At 42.8% G+C, this 18,637-nt stretch overlaps 1 protein-coding gene across 4 annotated transcripts in view; it reads right to left on the reverse strand.

Annotated features, from left to right (window-relative positions):
* Window positions 1-18,637, reverse strand: part of LOC137425350 (LIM and senescent cell antigen-like-containing domain protein 1) — a 77,283-nt gene that overhangs the window by 36,552 nt on the left and 22,094 nt on the right. Inside the window, exons 1-3 of one of the 4 annotated variants that reach the window (XM_078776576.1) lie at window positions 7,604-7,672; window positions 7,187-7,288; window positions 6,745-6,877 (exon numbers count right to left, since the gene is read on the reverse strand). In XM_078776576.1, coding sequence (XP_078632702.1) covers window positions 6,745-6,848 — 104 coding nt within the window. In that variant the 5' untranslated portion in view covers window positions 6,849-6,877; window positions 7,187-7,288; window positions 7,604-7,672. Of the gene's footprint in view, window positions 1-6,744; window positions 6,878-7,186; window positions 7,289-7,382; window positions 7,495-7,517; window positions 7,673-18,637 lie in introns of those variants that run through there. The other 3 variants (XM_068113683.2, XM_078776578.1, XM_078776577.1) reach the window with 3 other exon arrangements.

The raw sequence follows: 18,637 nt of genomic DNA on the forward strand, positions 1-18,637 counted from the left end.
CTCACAATTACATTATCTGCACTGCATTTCCCACCATGGGACGTGTTAATAATTAGGTTGGTTATTACTACTACTTAGCTGGGATTCCGAACCCAAGGATATGTCAGATATGCTACTGAGATGCAACAAAATCTGAGTTAATTGAGCAGGCTGTTATATATATATATATGGTATTTAATTTGATTTGATGTACTATAATCTTTATAACGCGTCGGTGCTGCTGAAGCAGTTTATTGGTAAGGGAGAGGGTAGCAGTGTAGCTGTTTTTCAGCTACCTCAGGGTGTGACGTCCCTGCCCTATGCGAGTCCCAGGCTCAGCTGGCTCCGGCTGGCAGTACCTGGTATGGGCTCCTTGTCCAGGATAATGGATCTCCACTGCCTTGTGTTGGAAGCCTCTTTCGGCTCAGGCTATGAGAAGGAAACTCAGATATCAAACCATACCTGTAGGTCAACCTGGGCAGAACTACATCGTGGATAAATGTGCACATTAAAGTCTGTGGTGGCACCAATTTAGGCATCACTGCGCAGCATTTGCAGACAGCTGCGTCCACTGTGGGCATCAAGGGCAGCCGTCATCATACCGACGACCTGGCCAGTTTGCTGTACCTATGTGCATCAGACTTCATGTTGCATTTACTGCACCTGCAGCCAACGATGCTCAGAGGAATAGAGAGTGGGAGAGGGATAGCACACACCTCTATCACTTTAATCGCTTCTCTGTGCAGGTTTTTCCCTTCATTGGCAACAGCTCACCTGCTCACCACCCATTTTTACCTATACAGCCCTCGCACAATGCACAATGCTTTGTGAGCACGCCAATCAAAACCGACGACTCACACCATCACCATAAGCAAGGGTTTATCGGGTGGTTTGCCAATGCCTTCCCGGAATTGTTTGTTCATGTTTTATGCTCTTAAAGGATGTCGGTAATAAAAGCAAGATGAGGGTATTTCATAAAGTCATATTTCTGTCCTCTACCGACTCCTCTCCGGCCTTGCTCCCCCAGCTCTGTCTGTGCCCTGTTCCCCAAATATTCATACAACCCTCTTTTGGTGAAACTGCCAAAATCAAGATTCTCTATTCACCTTCACTCTTTCATTCCTCTTTTCTCCTGCCTCTGGAGCAAACTCCCCCACTCCCTTCAATCCCACTCCTCCCTCCAGGTCTTCAAAACAGCTGTTCACCACCATCTCTTATCTTCCCCAATCCAAAACGTTGATCTTTTCTACCCCCGTTAATTCACCCCAGATCCACTTTTTTGAAATTCTGACTTCTTTCCTGGAAGTCCGAGTGTCCATGTGTTTTTTTTTTTTTAACCTTTCTCCCACACCCCCACCCCTTTTCCCGTGCCCTCCCCCCCAACCCCTCTCCCTCCCACAGATCTCCCGATGTCCCTGCTCTCAAATGTTGTACTTGTGTGCTTCCCTCTCTCTCCCCATCTTGTCTCCCGCTCCCTTTATCTTATGTTTTATGTGTCAGTTTGTCTTTTTGCGATTAATGTTCGCTCTTACACGAGCCTCGATCTTGTATACAAAAAAAAAAAAAAAAAAAAGATAAAGCAACTCCGGTCAAAGTACATATAGTCCTACACCGAGCTAGACCCAAACAATAAACTATTTTCTACAGTGGAAAACACGCACGCCAGGTGTATGGTAGGCCTGTATTGTTGGGTATGTATGGAATTTTCTCTGGCATGGATCCTCCCAAAACTGAATGTCAGCCCCACCCAACCTATCCCCTGAACTCCCAGATTCAGAGTGGACGCTCTAACTGTTAAAGCCACCAAGTCTTGTTCAGTTTCGAATTAACAACTCACCAGCTCAACTTGTCGATTTGCTTATCTTCTATTGAACGCTCTTAATAATTCCATTCAGAGCCTTAAATTGATTTCCCCTCTGCATTCCTTTTGAAGGGAATGGAAATTCGCAACCGCACCAGCGCACAATGGCCTTCTCTTATCGAGAGACAGTGAGCTTGTTAAGCTCCACAAACTAAATGCGGACAGGACAACCATTTGACTGCAGATCAAGATGTCCGAGGTTCAAATCCAGTTGCCCCTCTATACTTGAATCAGACCTGGTGAGGTTGAGTGGTTGTATTCATTTTGGAAGGAAATAATATTGACGAATCGTCGTCGCAGATTATCCGAATAGGTGTGCACGACTGAGTAGTAGGAGCACCCAGCTCATGATGCAAGAATCCTCAGTCCATATCCCATACGCAAAGTTGATTTGTCCATAGTCTCCTAATTATTGTAGTTACCCTGTGCTCACGAAGCGAAAAGCGGGGTTAGGCGATCGGTTGTGTGCATAAGTGTGGCATACCTACGTATGACATCATAGGCCACGTGATACGGGCGCCATCTTGGAAAACGGTTGCACCTTTATATATCCAAAACTGCTCAATGGTAAAAAATTGAAACATGGTTCATTGTCAAGTACTCCCGAAGGGGAATAAGATATGTTAATGATGATGTCATTGGTGCCTTAAAAGCACTTAATAGCACTATTAAAGCCCAGAAAAGATCCCTCAGATCCTAAGGGGTTTCGGCCAATTTCACTGCTTTGCCAGGGACCTATAAGCTGTTTGAACGCCTGATGCTCAATAGGATAACACCAACTGTAGATGAGAAGATCATTCCAGAGCAAGCAGGTTTCCGCCCTGGCAAATCAACAACAAGCCAACTGCTCAACCTCACACAACATATCGAAGATTGTTTTGAGCGAGGGATGGTAACAGGTGCTGTTTTTGTAGTCCTGCCAGCAGTATACGATACAGTGAACCATAGGCGTCTCCTCTGCAAGATCCTCGAGATGATAAAAGATATTCACTTAACAGAGCTGTTAGAAAGCATGCTTCAGATCGCCGGTTCTATGTTGAACTAGGTGGGAAGCGCAGCAGGTGGCGTATTCAGAAGAATGGTCTTCCTCGGGGCACCGTTGCTGTACATCTACAGCAACGACCAACCTATAGATGGTGTTACACGCCGTTTTATACATGCTGATGACTTATGTGTCACTGCCCAAAGCACTGATTTTAACACCGTGGAGAAAACGTTGTCTGAGGCCTTGGAGGGACTAATATTAAGAGTGGGCTATACGGGGGTCAAAAATACTTTTATTGTTATTCTTATTAGGTGACAGTTTTTTTGTATTCCATTTGACCTATCTCAACATGAAATGACCAAATTTTCGGCCTGGGGTCCAAGAAAAATGTGTACAGGGCAAAAATCAAACATGGCCGCCGTTTTCCCTGAAAAATCAAATTTTTAGCCATAAATTTGTCATTTCTGGGTCTTTTTACTTGGTTGTGGCGTCTAACCCTATGTTTTGGGGGTCAAGCAAGCTATTTATGCATCTAGAAATAGTCACAAACCATCAGATGTTGAGTTAATACCTTTTTTGACCAAACTTACCTCTTTCCCCCTTAATTAGCATATTTCACGAAACATATCTTCAATTTCAGGGGCATTGCTTAAAACGTAACACGGCTTTCTGCGAGAGAAGTCCCAGGTTCCTGAAACTGCCACAGGTAGCTACAACCTGCTGCTCGATAGTGTCCTGGATGTCATCTGTGATGTCCTGTGTCATCTTATAATTGCATAAATAGATTGCCTGACCGCATAAACATAGGGTTAGACACCACAACCAAGTAAAAAGACCCAGAAATGACAAAGTTATGGCTAAAAATGTGATTTTTCAGGGAAAACGGCGGCCATTTTGGATTTTTGCCCTGCACACTGTTTTCTTGGACCCCAGGCCGAAAATTGTCATTTCATGTTGAGATAGGTCAAATGGAATACAAAAAACTGTCACCTAAGCAAAACAAAAAATGACCCATTTATAGCCCACTCTTACTAATATCCTACTATGAAGAAAACCACCTTCGCGCAAACCCAACAAAGACGGAAGTTTGTGCATTCCGCCTGAGAAACCGTGAAGCCAAACGCCAGCTTAAAGTAACCTGGTGTGGAGCAACACTGAGGCATTGCGAGCACCCTATCTATTTAGGAGCCACTCTTGAGCGATGCCTTACCTTAAAGTACCACATCGAGAAGACAAAGGCAAAAGTGAGCGCACGAAACAACATCCTGAATAAGCTCACGAACACAAGATGGGGAGCAAGCTCGAAAACATTGAGAACTAGAACAGCACTCAGTATAGAGCATACATACCTCCACCTGGTTGGCCACATCACTCAATGGTGAAAAATCACCAAAAAAAATTATACGAGCCGGATGCGGATATTCACCAAAATTGAATCGATTCTTCCTTGTCACACACACAACCTGTCCAACAAGTTTCGTCCAAATCCATCCATAACCTTTTGAAATATCTTGTTCACAAATGGACAGACAGGGGTGAAAACATAACCTCCATCCACCTTTGGTGGCGGAGGTGACCAGTGCACCTGCTCTTTGCTAAACCACTGCTGAATACACCTGCCCTGTATGGGAAAGATCGACTCATGCTAACAAGATGGATGCCGTTCTGAATGCAAGCTGCCGATCTATCACAGGTTGTTTAAATCCAGCAAACACCAACAGCCTATATATCTTGGCAGGTATAGCTGATATAAGAAGAACAGTACCCAGCAAGAAAGAGCGACTCCATCAAACATCAGAGAGGCAGCCTCCGCATGGTCATACACCTACACTCAGCCGCATAAACTCAAGGAAGAGCTTCATGAACAGTGTCGTTTCATTACAATCAACCCCATCTGAAGCCCGCATCGTTTTGTGGAAAGACTGGCTTGCCAGTCTCGAACAACCCCCAGCGATGGAAATTCTACCTAACGAAAGCCTCCCCCCAGGAGCTAATTGCAACTGGATAACATGGAAGTGCCTTAACAGACTTAGGACTGGTGGAGGTCATTTAAAGGGGTCACTAAACAAGTGGGGATGTACAACCAGCCGGACAACTTGCGAATGTGGAACTGAGCCACAGACCATGCAACATCTCCTGCAATGTCCATCGCTACAGGAACCCTGCACTGTTGCAGATATTGCCGAATTCAACAACAAGGCGCAAAAATGTGTCCAGTTTTGACTGGGCCATGGATAGACTGCCCGTGGACACGATAAGAAGATTGGTGCCTTCATTATGACGTCATAATTCGACAAGTACAATACTTGAACCAAGCAGTATGAAATTTTTATTTTCTCCGCAACTGTTAGTCCGATGGACGCGACATTTCCATCATAGGAGCGCCTCATCCTGTATAATTTTAAAATGATAACTATGACGTCGCATGTCACATGGTATAAGCGCTATCTTGGAAAAACCGAAAGCTCGAAATCTCCGAAACCGCTCCATAGAAAAAATTGAAACGTGGCTTGTTGTAAAGACAAGCTCTTTCACGTTAGCTCTTTGTTAGCTCTTTTGTTAGCTAACTCTTTGTTAGTTTGTTAGCTCTTTCACGAGCCTCGATTCAGTATTTAAAAAAAAAAAAAAAAAGAACTCTGCATTGGGATATAAGTGTTGTTAATGATGATGTCATTTGGTGCCTTAATTATGACGTCATCATTCGACAGGAACAATGCTTAGTCTGATCAGTTTGAAATTTATTGAGTGTGATTTACGCAACAATTATATTGGAGAATGTAAACTTATGATGTCACATTGGTCACGTGGTCTGGCAGCCATCTTGGATAAAAGAAAAAACCCATTTTAAAAACAGAAGAGTTGGCTCACACCAAGTTGACTGCGCGGGGTAAGTATTCTATGCATACCATGTAGTTAATAAAATGTATTGTTTAAAAAAAAAAACCCTGTGGAAAATTACATTTGTTCGTCTTTTTATAAAGGTACAATCAAAGCAACACAAAACACTATTATGAATGCTGATCAGGAGAAGATTTGGTCAGACAATGCATTATTATTTTGTTTTTTTTGTATACAAGATCGAGGCTCGTGAAAGAGCTAACATTAATGACTAAAAAACAAACGGACACGTAAAACATATGAGAAAGGGAGCGGGAGACAAGATGGGGAGAGAGGGGGAAGCACACACGTAAAACATGAGAAAGGGAGCGGGAGACAAGATGGGGAGAGAGGGGGAAGCACACACGTACAACATTTGAGAGCAGGGACATCGGGAGATCTGTGGGAGGATGAGGGCTTGGGGGCAGGAGGGGTAGGGGTGGGGGGGACAAATTAATGCTTGAACAAATTAATGAAAATAGACCAACGGCATTGCTTGACATTTTGAGCACGCTTGCCGGTGAATGATCGAATCCCGAGCTCAATTCTTGATAGAATTCCATCCGAATAAATCTTCCATTATTGCACAGTAATACTTCTACCCCTGGCCTAATTAAAAATTGCTTGTTTGAGTATCGATTTGACTACTTTGCCTCATTCACACTCTTCCTGGTCTATAATCATTGCAACGGCCCGATATGAAAAGACCAGATTGCACTGAGAGATGAGCGAGTGCGTGCACACCCACACGTGCTCAGACACACCCACGCAGGCCACGAGTAACAGTGTTCTCACGTTTGAACTGTCTAGTCCTGGGATGGATTTTCACATGACAGATTCCCATCTGTAGCACTCCAAAAGAAAGCAAAAAGTCCAATTTACCAGCTCAAACACAAGTACCTGTACATTTGATGGGACAACTGTCAACCCGCACTCTGAGCAGACATGGGAATTGAACCACATGAGTTAGTGAAAATTGAGTATGGCAGGGGCACACAGGCCCTAGATACCCCTTTAGAATTCCATACAGTAACCAACTCACATGGATTGTCCATTGGTTGATGTAGGGATTGGTTCATCCTGTCGCTCCTGGCGTCTCCGATAGAGATCGGATTCCTGGAGTCCTTGCAGCTTGAGCGAAGTCATTTCCTTGGTTCGTTACAATTTGAGCTAACCTGCTCACAGGTGGAAATATGAACCAGGTGGCCTGTCATGCTTTTTATATATATATATATATATATATAAATATATTTAAATTTTCTCACTTCTGCTGTGCTACCGGTACTGTCTTTATTTCCTTCATTTTATCACCTGCAGCATTCAGCGGTTTCTATCTCCGCAACAGATCCAACACAAACTCAATTACTGAGTTGTGAGAGTCTTCACGGTTACTCATGGCACAAATTAACGACATAACTATTCCCAACATGCATCACACTTTAACATACGTACTCGCAACTTGTTCAATCAACCAGCAAACGTACCTCTTCTGGCTCACCAGCTCCACGACCTCCACACATAATCTGATGCTGAAACAGATGACTTGCTCGTTGGGTGGGGCAGTTGCAGATGTCGTAACAAACCACCTGTTTGAAAGGAACCAATTAGAATGTGCGAGTTTTGGGGGTGGGAGGATCAGGTACACAGACGTGCAGGTAGCGTTATGTTATCGACCAAGACCTTGTGTGTGCAGAGACAACAAATGAAAGAAAGTTCCAAGTAAAAATCAGATAAGCACTGAAGCGGAATTCCTGACATGCATTTCCACCCTCTGCTCACTCCCTGCTCGTCTGGGAAAACAGAAACTTCACCCACCTTTAATATTCCATCCAACTTGTGATTTATCTGACAAATATCATATCTAGCGGAACTTAGTACATATACAAGTCACAAAAGCGCACCGGAAGTTTTCAATCAAGAGCTTGCTTAAAAATTCATTCCCATGCACCCAATCGTTGACTCATCAGAGCAAGGTACAAAAGCTGGCTTGCTGTCACATGCTAAGGGGCCCTGACACTAATAGGGTGGAATTTTTACTCCTTTCCCATATATGTAAGCACCATGTAAGCCTCTTCTTCTTGCTCCGATCTCTTCTCGACCTACTCCTATCACACTACCCAATCTTCCTTTTTCTCAATTTAGCCCCGGTGACCCACACCTGCGCATGCGCAACATATGATTGACTATATTTATCGATCATAGTACCGTGGTGCTTGTGGCTTTGTTTTTGTTGAGCTTGTCGTATTTTCTTTGCTCGCTCAGCAGGATGATTTCGCAGTCGCATCGAATTTAATCCGACTCTACATGTCCCAAGAAACCGAGGCTGCAAACACACTGTTCGTGGTAATCCTAAGGCAATAAATAAGGTGCCCTTTCGAGTTTAAAACGTTCTGTTTTGCTGTAAAGTACACAAAATGACTGTTTTGGAACAAATTTGTGTTTGCACATGAAATATCTTAAAAACAAGGGATGGTGATGTTTCATTGAGGATTGATTGCATTGGAGATGTGTTTTGTGTTTACGGCCTCACGCAGGGGTCTGGGTGACCGAGAAGGGGGTGGTCTGGGGCAGAGTCTCCATGTGAATGTGTACCATGTAACACCACCTGGTGGTGGTGGCAGAGTGCATTACAATTTCCTTTTTTTACCATTTTTTTTTTACCTTATTTCCTTTTTTACCTATATATATCTGCACCGTGTCTGTCCTGTGTTGTGTTGTGTTGTCACTGAACTACTCCCTCAAACTTTTGTGAAATCCTACCAAATTTCTGGTGTGCACCTACCTCTCCCGTGTGTATGTCCTAAAGGAATTTTCTTTTTTTTAAAAATATATATATATATATTTTTGAATTTTTTTTTTGAATTTTTTTTTTTTCCAACTTCATAGTCTAGTCAAATTTCTGGGAAACGTGAATTCATGAGGCATTTTTGAGTAAAAGCAAGCAAGCCACTTTTTCTGGGGTAGTTTTTCGTGCTGAATACGAATCTGTTGTTTGCCAAGCCCAAAAATGCGTAATTAGGTCACTAATCAAGGTCAAAGGTCAATGAGTGCAAAATTCAAAATTTTTGAAAAAATGTTTTATTTTACATCACCTATCTGTACATTTCAATTATTTTACAGTATTTTGTCTGGTAAGGTTACTACAGCTTTTCACAATTATGAATGTGAAGGGAAAAAATCAGATTTTTGTGAATATATCCGTAATGAAGCAACTTTTCGTTTTTTGACATACTGTTTTAATTCACTTGAATTGTTGCCTTAAATACCATCAGTGAAGTGGTTTACCTGAGTCCTATATAATAGCAAGATTGTTTTCTACACTAAATGTCAATATTTGACTAATTAGCCACTTAATTAAGGCTAACGGTCACAAGGCGCAAAGTGCACTTACATGGCACAAGGCGCAAAATGCACTTCATGGCAAACATGTTTGGAGTGCAGGCAGTTGATCATTATCACATGTATTCTTAATTAATCCTGAATCAATTGCAGTCTGTCAGACTGATTGGCTGGAAGGAGGAGCCATCCAGGGGAATGCCAATTAGCTTAACTGTGTAAGCTCTGACCCCCCCCCCCCCCCCTACTTTGGCCTGTTTCGACATGGTGTTTCACTGGCATTGCACTTGCAGGCCTCAGTGCAGAACTGTTTCCCCCACTTCCGACAAGAGCAACTATCAGAACTGCAACCTTTCTTGCAACCACACTGAGTAAGTTCTCGGCATCCCTTTGGAATTGACGGTAAAGTTGTAAGAACCGGTGACAACTTGTCATCAACGAGTTTCCATCCACAATCAGTCGGCGGTGGCAGATCTGTCATTGGATTACTGGCCTCTCTCCAAATGAAACTTTGGTAGTTTGCACGCTCTATGTGGAACTTTGCTGCATCACTAGATGGAGGTAGGGTCTCCGTTGCATGGCATTTGTTGAACAGTTTAATGCGGGCTTGATTACAGTTCTCAGATGGTTCCTTGTAGATATGGCAAATGAACTTTTCAGCATCTTCTGTGACCTTCTTTGATGGTGTCGGAAACTGCTGTTGTTGGATCTTTTCAACTGCTGTTGGTATATCCAACGTTGACGTATTGGATGGTTTGATGTCTCCAAGACCGCTTTCAGCAGATGGCCCCCTCTGCCAGGCAGCTAACTGAGTAGCGTGAAATGTATTTTTGCCATCTAGGGTAGAGTCATTGATGTCAATATTGTCGCCAGAAAAATGCACAAATCGTCCCGAAACCAGGTTGCTGGTAACAACTGCCCCAGTTTCTTGATCAAGCGCTTTCAGAGTGTTTTCAGCCATGGCAGTGTCATACCTAAGAACCCAGTTATAGCTGATTATGTGCCCAGCATTATGGAATAGCTCAACTAATTTCTTTGATCGAGTTGACTGGTGCAGCGTCATACCCATTCCAACGTGTTTAGGCGGTGCCTTCTTGTCTCCACATACACCATAGACCATGTCTTGTCCAATGCTAAGGACCCTTGTCTTCTTCACCCAACCAGTTTCAGACATCTCACTTTCGTCAAACTCAGCATCGACACTACTTTGGCCTCCAAGCAAGATATTCACAAACATGAGTACAGATGGTGGTACACTTGCCAACTCTGCTTTTTCGCTTACATCGCAACCTTCGAATGCAGGATGTGACATGATATCACTGCGGAGTTGCAGAGCAACGTGCACTAAAGACAGAAAATGATCATCCTGTTGTCTAAATATGGGAATATAGTCTGCACTGTTCTGACCGCACACCATTTCTGAAAGAGGTATGTGACTGAAATGTCGTGGAAGAAGCAAAGTTTGTTTCTCTGAAGGCGCCAAATTTCTTAGCACAAGAAATTCATAAATGTCCCCAATGCAATTCGACAAAGTTTCTTTAAAAGTCCCCAGTCTACTAAGATACGATGTAGGAATTGTGCCGTCGCACTCACTGGCTAACTCTTTGTACCTCTCGAACACTGCAGATAGTTCAAATACGTGCCCTTTCTCAGCAGAGTGACGCAGCTCTTGACACAACCATGATATCGCCATGTCTGCTGATTTGCTTTCAGTTTCCGCCCTTTTGACATCCCTAAAGAATTTACTAAGACAGTTAACATGGTAACATGCCTCAGCTGAGATTAAATCATTCTCATTTGCAGTACGGACTAAGATGTTATGTACAAATTTAGCTTTTTCCGTAATTTCATTACTCATTTTGAAGGTTGTGACACGACTTGTCTTCTGCTTCTTGTCAAAGTTCTGGCAGAACATACACAATGTCCAGTTCATCTTAGTAGTACTACTGCGTAAAAACGGACATGCTTCAGCCGAAACACTCTTTCTTTCAGGATCTTTTTCGTTTTTCGATTGTTCCTTGGCTAGCTTAGCATTTATTTTCCCCTTGTGTGTGTATGCAGAGTAACATAGCTTATGCCATTTAAGTTTGGGGAGACTTTCTGGAGGCTCTGCAAAGAGAGTCGAAAGCCTGTCCACGGCTGATCGAAATTCATAGTGTCTAAGTTTGCATCGGAGCTCGGTCGCCTCTCTGATGGCAGCAATACCCTGGTTTGTCTGGTTGAAAATCGTATCTTTGACCTGGCTAGTTCCCTGACAAATGATACAAAGTTCAAACGACACATCCTCACGCTGTCGCTTGAGGCTGGCAATAGGTTCCATGGTTGGCCTGAGGGGAGAAACAGAAACCAAACTAAGCACCAGGCACGCATGTTCTGACCATGAAAACTACAACGTTGTATGATATACTGCAACAGCCCTTAAATGATCGAATAAGTGCAGGCAGTGTTGGCCCGGGTTTTAATCTTATTCTCAAAGACACAAAGTAAAGCTTCTTCAAGACAAAACATCTAACTGATATCACTAATTCATTAGTGGTAGATGCATTAGGCACTCATCGTCAATGCCCATGCCCTGCCTGTCTTTTTGCTACTGTTAGGTAAATGTACATGTATGTAGGCCTGCCTATGATGTGAGATGTCAAGCATACATTACACATTTGTATGTACATGTATCTCACCAAAGAAGAATGCATTCCTTTACTTTCATTTGATTTTATATTTCATTTTTTAACAATCTTAAAAAGACCCTTACCTGTACTCCTGAAATGTTTAATGCCTGATGCCTAGGGTACGAACTAGATGGCTTATGCTAGGCTATTAGATTCATTCTTCATCATTAAGGGTCTATTGAAGAACACCCTGCTCTGTCTGAATGGAAATGATTTGACAAACATGGCAAATGCATTGGGGTCAGAAAGATGAAGCCACTTTCACTGTTGAGTGAAAGGGATGGTTTCAAGTGCAAGTAACTGTTACGTCATTGCAAGACTTTCGCACTCATTGACCTTTGACCTATGTTGTTTACCGGTGACATTTAGATTCTGTCTTTATAAAATCTATCTCTAGACCATCAATAGGAGCATAAAAACTCTGCCCCATTGTGCATTTAGAGGTTAAACTGCAAGCAAATTACGCAAAAACTAATTGTCGCCCCTTACAGAGATAAAGGCAAATGCGCATAGATGTGTCCTCACGTTTTCCTTTAAAAATAAGATTTTGAAAAGCTTTAGCAACCTTACTAGACAAAATATTGTAAAATAATTGAAATGTACAGATAGGGGATGTAAAATAAAGCATTTTTTCAAAAAAATTGAATTTTGCACTCATTGACCTTTGACCTTGATTAGTGACCTAATTACGCATTTTTGGGCTTGGCAAACAACAGATTCATATTCAGCATGAAAAACTACCTCAGAAAAAGTGGTTTGTTTGCTTTTACTCAAAAATGCCTCAATCATTCTATAAAGGCACATTTTCAGATTTTTTGACTAGGCTATCAATCTTCAACTTCAATTGTTTATAAAATGTAATATCACGTATATTACAAATACATTGTGCAAAATAATTGTTTGTATTATGATTGGTGTAAACCATGACAAAACAGCAACTCAGGTGAAGTCATCTATCTATATATCTACATTTGTGGGCAGTGTCTGTGTTGTCACTAAACTACTCCCTCAAACTTTTGTTTCTGTGGTTGTGAAGTGTTTTAATAACGTTGTTGGTGAGGTGTTTTGAATCACGTGTTGATGAGATGTTTTGAATTACGTGGTGGTGAGGTGTTTTTAATTTCGTGGTGGTGAGGTGTTTTTAATTTTGCGGTGGTGAGGTGTTTTGAATTATGTGGTGGTGAGGTGTTTTGAATTATGTGGTGGTGAGGTGTTTTGAATTATGTGGTGGTGAGGTGTTTTGAATTACGTGGCGGTGAGATGTTTTCAATTACGTGGTGGTGAGGTGTTTTGAATTACGTGGTGGTGAGATGTTTTGAATTACATGGTGGTGAGATGTTTTGAATTACGTGGTGGTGAGGTGTTTTTAATTTCGTGGTGGTGAGGTGTTTTGAATTATATGGTGGTGAGATGTTTTGAATTACATGGTGGTGAGTAGTCTAGTAGGAAGACTAGGTCCCCCTGCACCCCCGGAGATATACTTCTAATCAGTGTTTCTAGATTGGAAAAAATGTGTAGAAAATGACTAGCTATGGCCCCAAGCTGAAAAAATGTCCCACATACCATTTGTATGCAAATTACTGCTGCCATTATCAAAAAAACGATTTTTGACATATCTCAGCCAATATTGCAGATAATTGAAAAATGAAGGTGTCTAGACCCATGTTTTGAAGGGCATAGATCATGATAGAACTATTCATAACATGATTACATGTGTCTATGGTATACTAGTATGCATATTAATGCTGTAATTACAAAATAATCAGTTTTACAAATGATAAGGATACGTTAATACTGCAGATAACTTAACATGGTACATAAGGGGTCTAAACCCAGGTATTTTCAAGGTTAAATGTCAACAAGATGCTCCTGAGTCTTGCATAGGGGCGGGACATTGGCAGTAACATTGGTACCACTCAACTTTTCTTCCCACCATTGACTTTGTATTGCGAGAGATTTTCACTTGCTTATTTAAAGGTTTCTCACCCAGCCCACGTAAAATCTACCAACTCCTGCTGTTAACTCCCAAACATATTTTTTTATGTTATCCAATCACAGTGCAGAAATGACAGACTAGAGATCCAAATTAGTGCTGCTATAGCTGCCATTTTACATTTCCATCCATGTAACATGCGCGCTCGCGCGCTCGTATCAATTGGTAATGTCGCGCGCTCGTATCAATTTGGTAACGTTGATGTTATTGAATACCTCAGTTGAAAGTTCAGTCTTCCATTCCATCTGTGTGTTGTTCTTGGTATTCATCCTCCAATCTAGCCAGGTAAGATGCTAACTATAATGTTACTCACACTCTTGACTTCAGTTTCTGCATGAAATCATAAACAGGCAGAATAACAGCTGAGCCAGCTAGCACCATGTTAGCTAACGTTAAAGCTAGCCTCATCTATGTACAGTATGTTCCTAATGTCGGTGTAACTTAAACTTTTGTTAATGCCAAACATGAGACATATCTGTTGACTTCTGTATATGAATTGAACCAGAAAGAGGCACGACAGCTGAGCTAGCTACAGTAACTTAGCACAATGTTTCATTGGCCTAGATAGCTAACGTTAGTGTGGAAGAATTTAGATGTTTTAGCTATTAGCACTTTTGATGCCACTAAACATGGTTTAGTCAGCTAAAAAGTACCCTAGTGTAGAACATGACTCAGAACCTCTGTTACCTCACTGAAAACTCAGAGCCTCCTTTCACAGGCACTTTTAACATCATTCGTGATTTCTTATTTGTCATTTAACAGTGATGGTAGACATCGACAGCAAGCATGCCCAAAAGAAAACGGAGTGTAGAACCTGCAGCCCAAAGCTCTCCTCCTACATGCATCCTTCATGTACCATCCATGTCTGATCATGGGGATTTCACGCCCCTCCGTAAAATTAAAGGATCTGCTTCAGAAAAACTGCAACTGCTTCAAAAGATCCGGGATAGACGTCTCAACCAACCGCATGACTCCCCATGTCGTATGCAATCAGTATGTGATCAGATCCCGGCAACTCTTCCTGATGACCTAGAAAGAGTAGGATATCACAGCAAGTGTTATAAGCACTTTGTCCGCCACTTTCATCGTCTGGGAGATGATACAGAACCAGGGCCATCAACCTCATCATGGCATCACTCTCCTCGTAAACCAGGAGGTTCTGCTGAACCCATCTTCCCGCCAGAGTGTATATTTTGTGAGAAAGTTGAGACCAAAGATGCTCATCGCAATACTGAGAGGCCTACAACCTTCCCATCCTTTAAAAACAAAGAAAATGCATGGGAGCAAATCGAAACACGGGCTGAGAAAATGGGTCTCTATCGACTCCATCGAAAGGTGAAAAACAAAGACCTCTTTGCATGTGAGGCCAAACACCATCCGTCATGTTTTAAAGCTTTCCGCACAGCATTCTACAACTATGAGCGTGCGATTCACAGAGCCGAAGCACCAAAGGAGCAGGCTTGCATGTCAGCCGCCCATGAAAAGGCATTCAACTCAGTACTGGAACACATTCAAACCCAGGTCATCCAGCAGAATAAAGTTCTACAGCTTTCTTCCTTGCGCTTGCTCTATGTCGAGGAACTGAAACTGAATGGATATGAGAACTCAAATTATCGGTCAGAGAAACTACTGAAACGCCTACAGAATGACCCAATCAAGGAGCATATCCACTTCACGAAGGTTGATCATGACAAATGTGATGTCATTTCTTTCTGGCTTGTGCACAGCTCAAACATAACAGTTTCCAATGCTCTCGCACGAGCATTCACACTCGGAAGCACAAACAAGAACCAAAATGTTGCCCTCCAACTTCGCCAGGGTATTCTACAGGCTTTCAGAGAGTGTAAAGACCAACCATGGCCACCAACAGCTGAAGACATGGAGCTCAATCCTGAAGACATCCTACCTCCAGACCTTGTCCGCTTTCTCAGCGTGCTAATGACTGGCAAGGAGGGCATCGAGACAGAAAAGGTGAAGCGTCTGGTCTTCTCCATTGGACAAGATCTGTGCCGTGCAGTGTCAGATGGAAAATGGAAGTTACCAAAGCACATTCTCCTCTGTGTGACTGTAAGGCACCTGTTCCGAAGCAAACAGCTCACCACAATACTACACAGGCTTGGACACTCTGAGAGCTACGATTTCGCCTTGGAGTTGGAAACTGCTCTCGCCAAGGTCCTGGATGAAGTCTCAACTTATCGTACACCACAAATTGTGACAGGAGAGGGCAACCTTGTATTCCACTGTGAGTGGGACAACTTGAATAAAACCACTACCAGTGTGCACGGCAGCAACATTGTAAACAGTGCTGGAGGAATCATGGTGCAGGAGGTCAAGCCCGGGTTCGAGAGCAGCAAGGACCGAATGCTACCTACCATCAATAGGTCACAACAGCGTAGCCTGAAGGTCGACACACCAAAAACTCTCCCACCCTTGCACTTTACTCGCGTTGGCCCGAAGTTCCCTGAAGGCTCATCATTCACACCGCCAGCAGAGAATGACACAGTCTATGCCACTACGATGCAAGAGTACTACATCTGGCTCTTCATCAGATACATCGGAAGCTGTGGCCTGCAGCCTGTGCCTGGGCTAGGGGGTTTCACCTCTGCAACTGGTTCTCCCCCACCCAGCAAATCAACAGTCGACTACTGCACGCCTATCCACCAACCGATCACAGACAACGCAGTTGTTCGTGAGCTACTGAAGCGTTCCGAGGCAGCAACTGCTGAGGTGGGTCAGAGATGGGTCCTGAATACATTTGATCTGGGTGTCTGCATGAAAGCCCTTCCCATCATCTGGCGCTGGCCAAATGAATTTGCTAGTCATGTAGTAACGATTGGACCCTTCCACACATCCATGAACTACATCGGGATGCTCACTGGACACAAGATGCGTGGTTCTGGATATGCAGAGATTCTCTTTGAGGCACAACTAGTAACAAGTGGATCTCTCAAAGGTGTTCTCAGTGGAAAGGCCTACGCAAAGTCCCTCTTTTGCCTCAAAACAGTGTGTGAGGCAATGGAGAGGCTGTTGATGGAGAGATTCACTGAGGAGGAGAACATCATGATCTCTGACCCTGCTGTGCTTCTCAGAATGACCCAGTCTTGCCTTCCTCCATGCCATTCTGCCCTGAAGCCGCACATCCAGCGTGTGAACCACCGCGTAGCATTGTACAAAAGAGCCGATCAACCTATCATCGAAAAGCCAAAACCTTATGAGGAGCAAGGATGGATAAGGACTGATGAAGGACTGTTGAAACCAATGTGGTCCAGTGGTCCCATCCTACCAACCTCACTGGTGGATCTTCTGAACACAGGAGAGCACGAAGAGGAGGAGGAAGAGGAAGGAGAAGAAGAGTTTGACTCTGACGATTTCGATGAAAATGATGATGACTGACTCAGTGTAGAATCACTAATGCTAATGATGTTTATCTAAAACAAGCAAGAGAAGAGTGGTCACATTGAGTGCTAGGACTATTTTGACAGTTGTAATATTTAGAAAAATAAAACTTTGTGTTAACGTCTGTGTAGACGGACCTTAATATGAGTCTATTATTTCGTAAAACTGTGATTATTTTGTAAATAAAGCACTAATTAGCATACTAGTATACCATAGACACATGTAATCATGTTATGAATAGTTCTATCATGATCTATGCCCTTCAAAACATGGGTCTAGACACCTTCATTTTTCAATTATCTGCAATATTGGCTGAGATATGTCAAAAATCGTTTTTTTGATAATGGCAGCAGTAATTTGCATAGAAATGGTATGTGGGACATTTTTTCAGCTTGGGGCCATAGCTAGTCATTTTCTACACATTTTTTCCAATCTAGAAACACTGATTAGAAGTATATCTCCGGGGGGTGCAGGGGGACCTAGTCTTCCTACTAGACTAGAGGTATTTTTAATTTCGCGGTGGTGAGGTGTTTTTAATTTTGTGGTGGTAAGGTGTTTTTAATTTCGTGGTGATGAGGTGTTTTTAATTATATGGTGGTGAGGTGTTTTGAATTATGTGGTGGTGAGGTGTTTTGAATTATGTGGTGGTGAAATGTTTTTAATTTGTGGTGGTGAAGTGTTTTTAATTTCGTGGTGGTGAGGTGTTTTTAATTTTGTGGTGGTGAGATGTTTTGAATTACGTGGTGGTGAGGTGTTTTGAATTACGTGGTGGTGAGGTGTTTTTAATTACATAGTGGTGAGGTGTTTTGAATTACGTGGTGGTGATGAGGTGTAATCGTCCCAAGCCTCCAGGCTGCCCCTACCCCTACTGTGTATGTGCTGAAGGGTTCATTTTGAAATTTTAAATATTTTTTCAACCTAAATCTTCAACCAAAACTGCTTATAAAAACGTAATCTTACTATAATTCACCAAATGTCCGTCCATCTGTCTGTCCGTCTGTCTGTCCGTCTGTCCGTCCGTCCGTTCGAAGGTACTGCAAAAACGGCTGAACCGATCGCAATGATATTTTGGGTGGGTAATCCTGGGATCTCCTGGAGTAAAATAGGCTATATTGTTTTTCCATTTTCAGCTTTGGCCTCCAGCATTTTTAGGTTTGGACTCCCGCATAACGTTATTTTCCCGGGTGCCGAACAAACGGCTGCACCGATCGCTGCACAGCTGCACCAATCAGCTGCACCAATCGGACTCGGTGACCTCGGACAAAGACCTTTTATAAGGACATAGTTTGAATCCCTGCTTGAGAGAATGCCAACCCCCTCCACGTCATCACGGCCGTCTCTCCAACTCACAATCCCATGAGATATGCGGAAAGGACGACCCAGAACCAATTATCTTCTTTTTGATTCGTATATAAACATCATTAAAAGTAAATAATGACCTCGGCCAAAGTTCAAACGAGGTGAGTTTAATCTCTACGTGAGACAATTCCACATAGCTATTTGGGCGGTGTATAAGCCAACAGATCGGTCTCCATCGATAT

Source organism: Myxine glutinosa, chromosome 4 (genome assembly GCF_964187855.1).
Source record: "Myxine glutinosa chromosome 4, kmMyxGlut1.1, whole genome shotgun sequence".
Lineage (NCBI taxonomy): Eukaryota > Metazoa > Chordata > Myxini > Myxiniformes > Myxinidae > Myxine > Myxine glutinosa.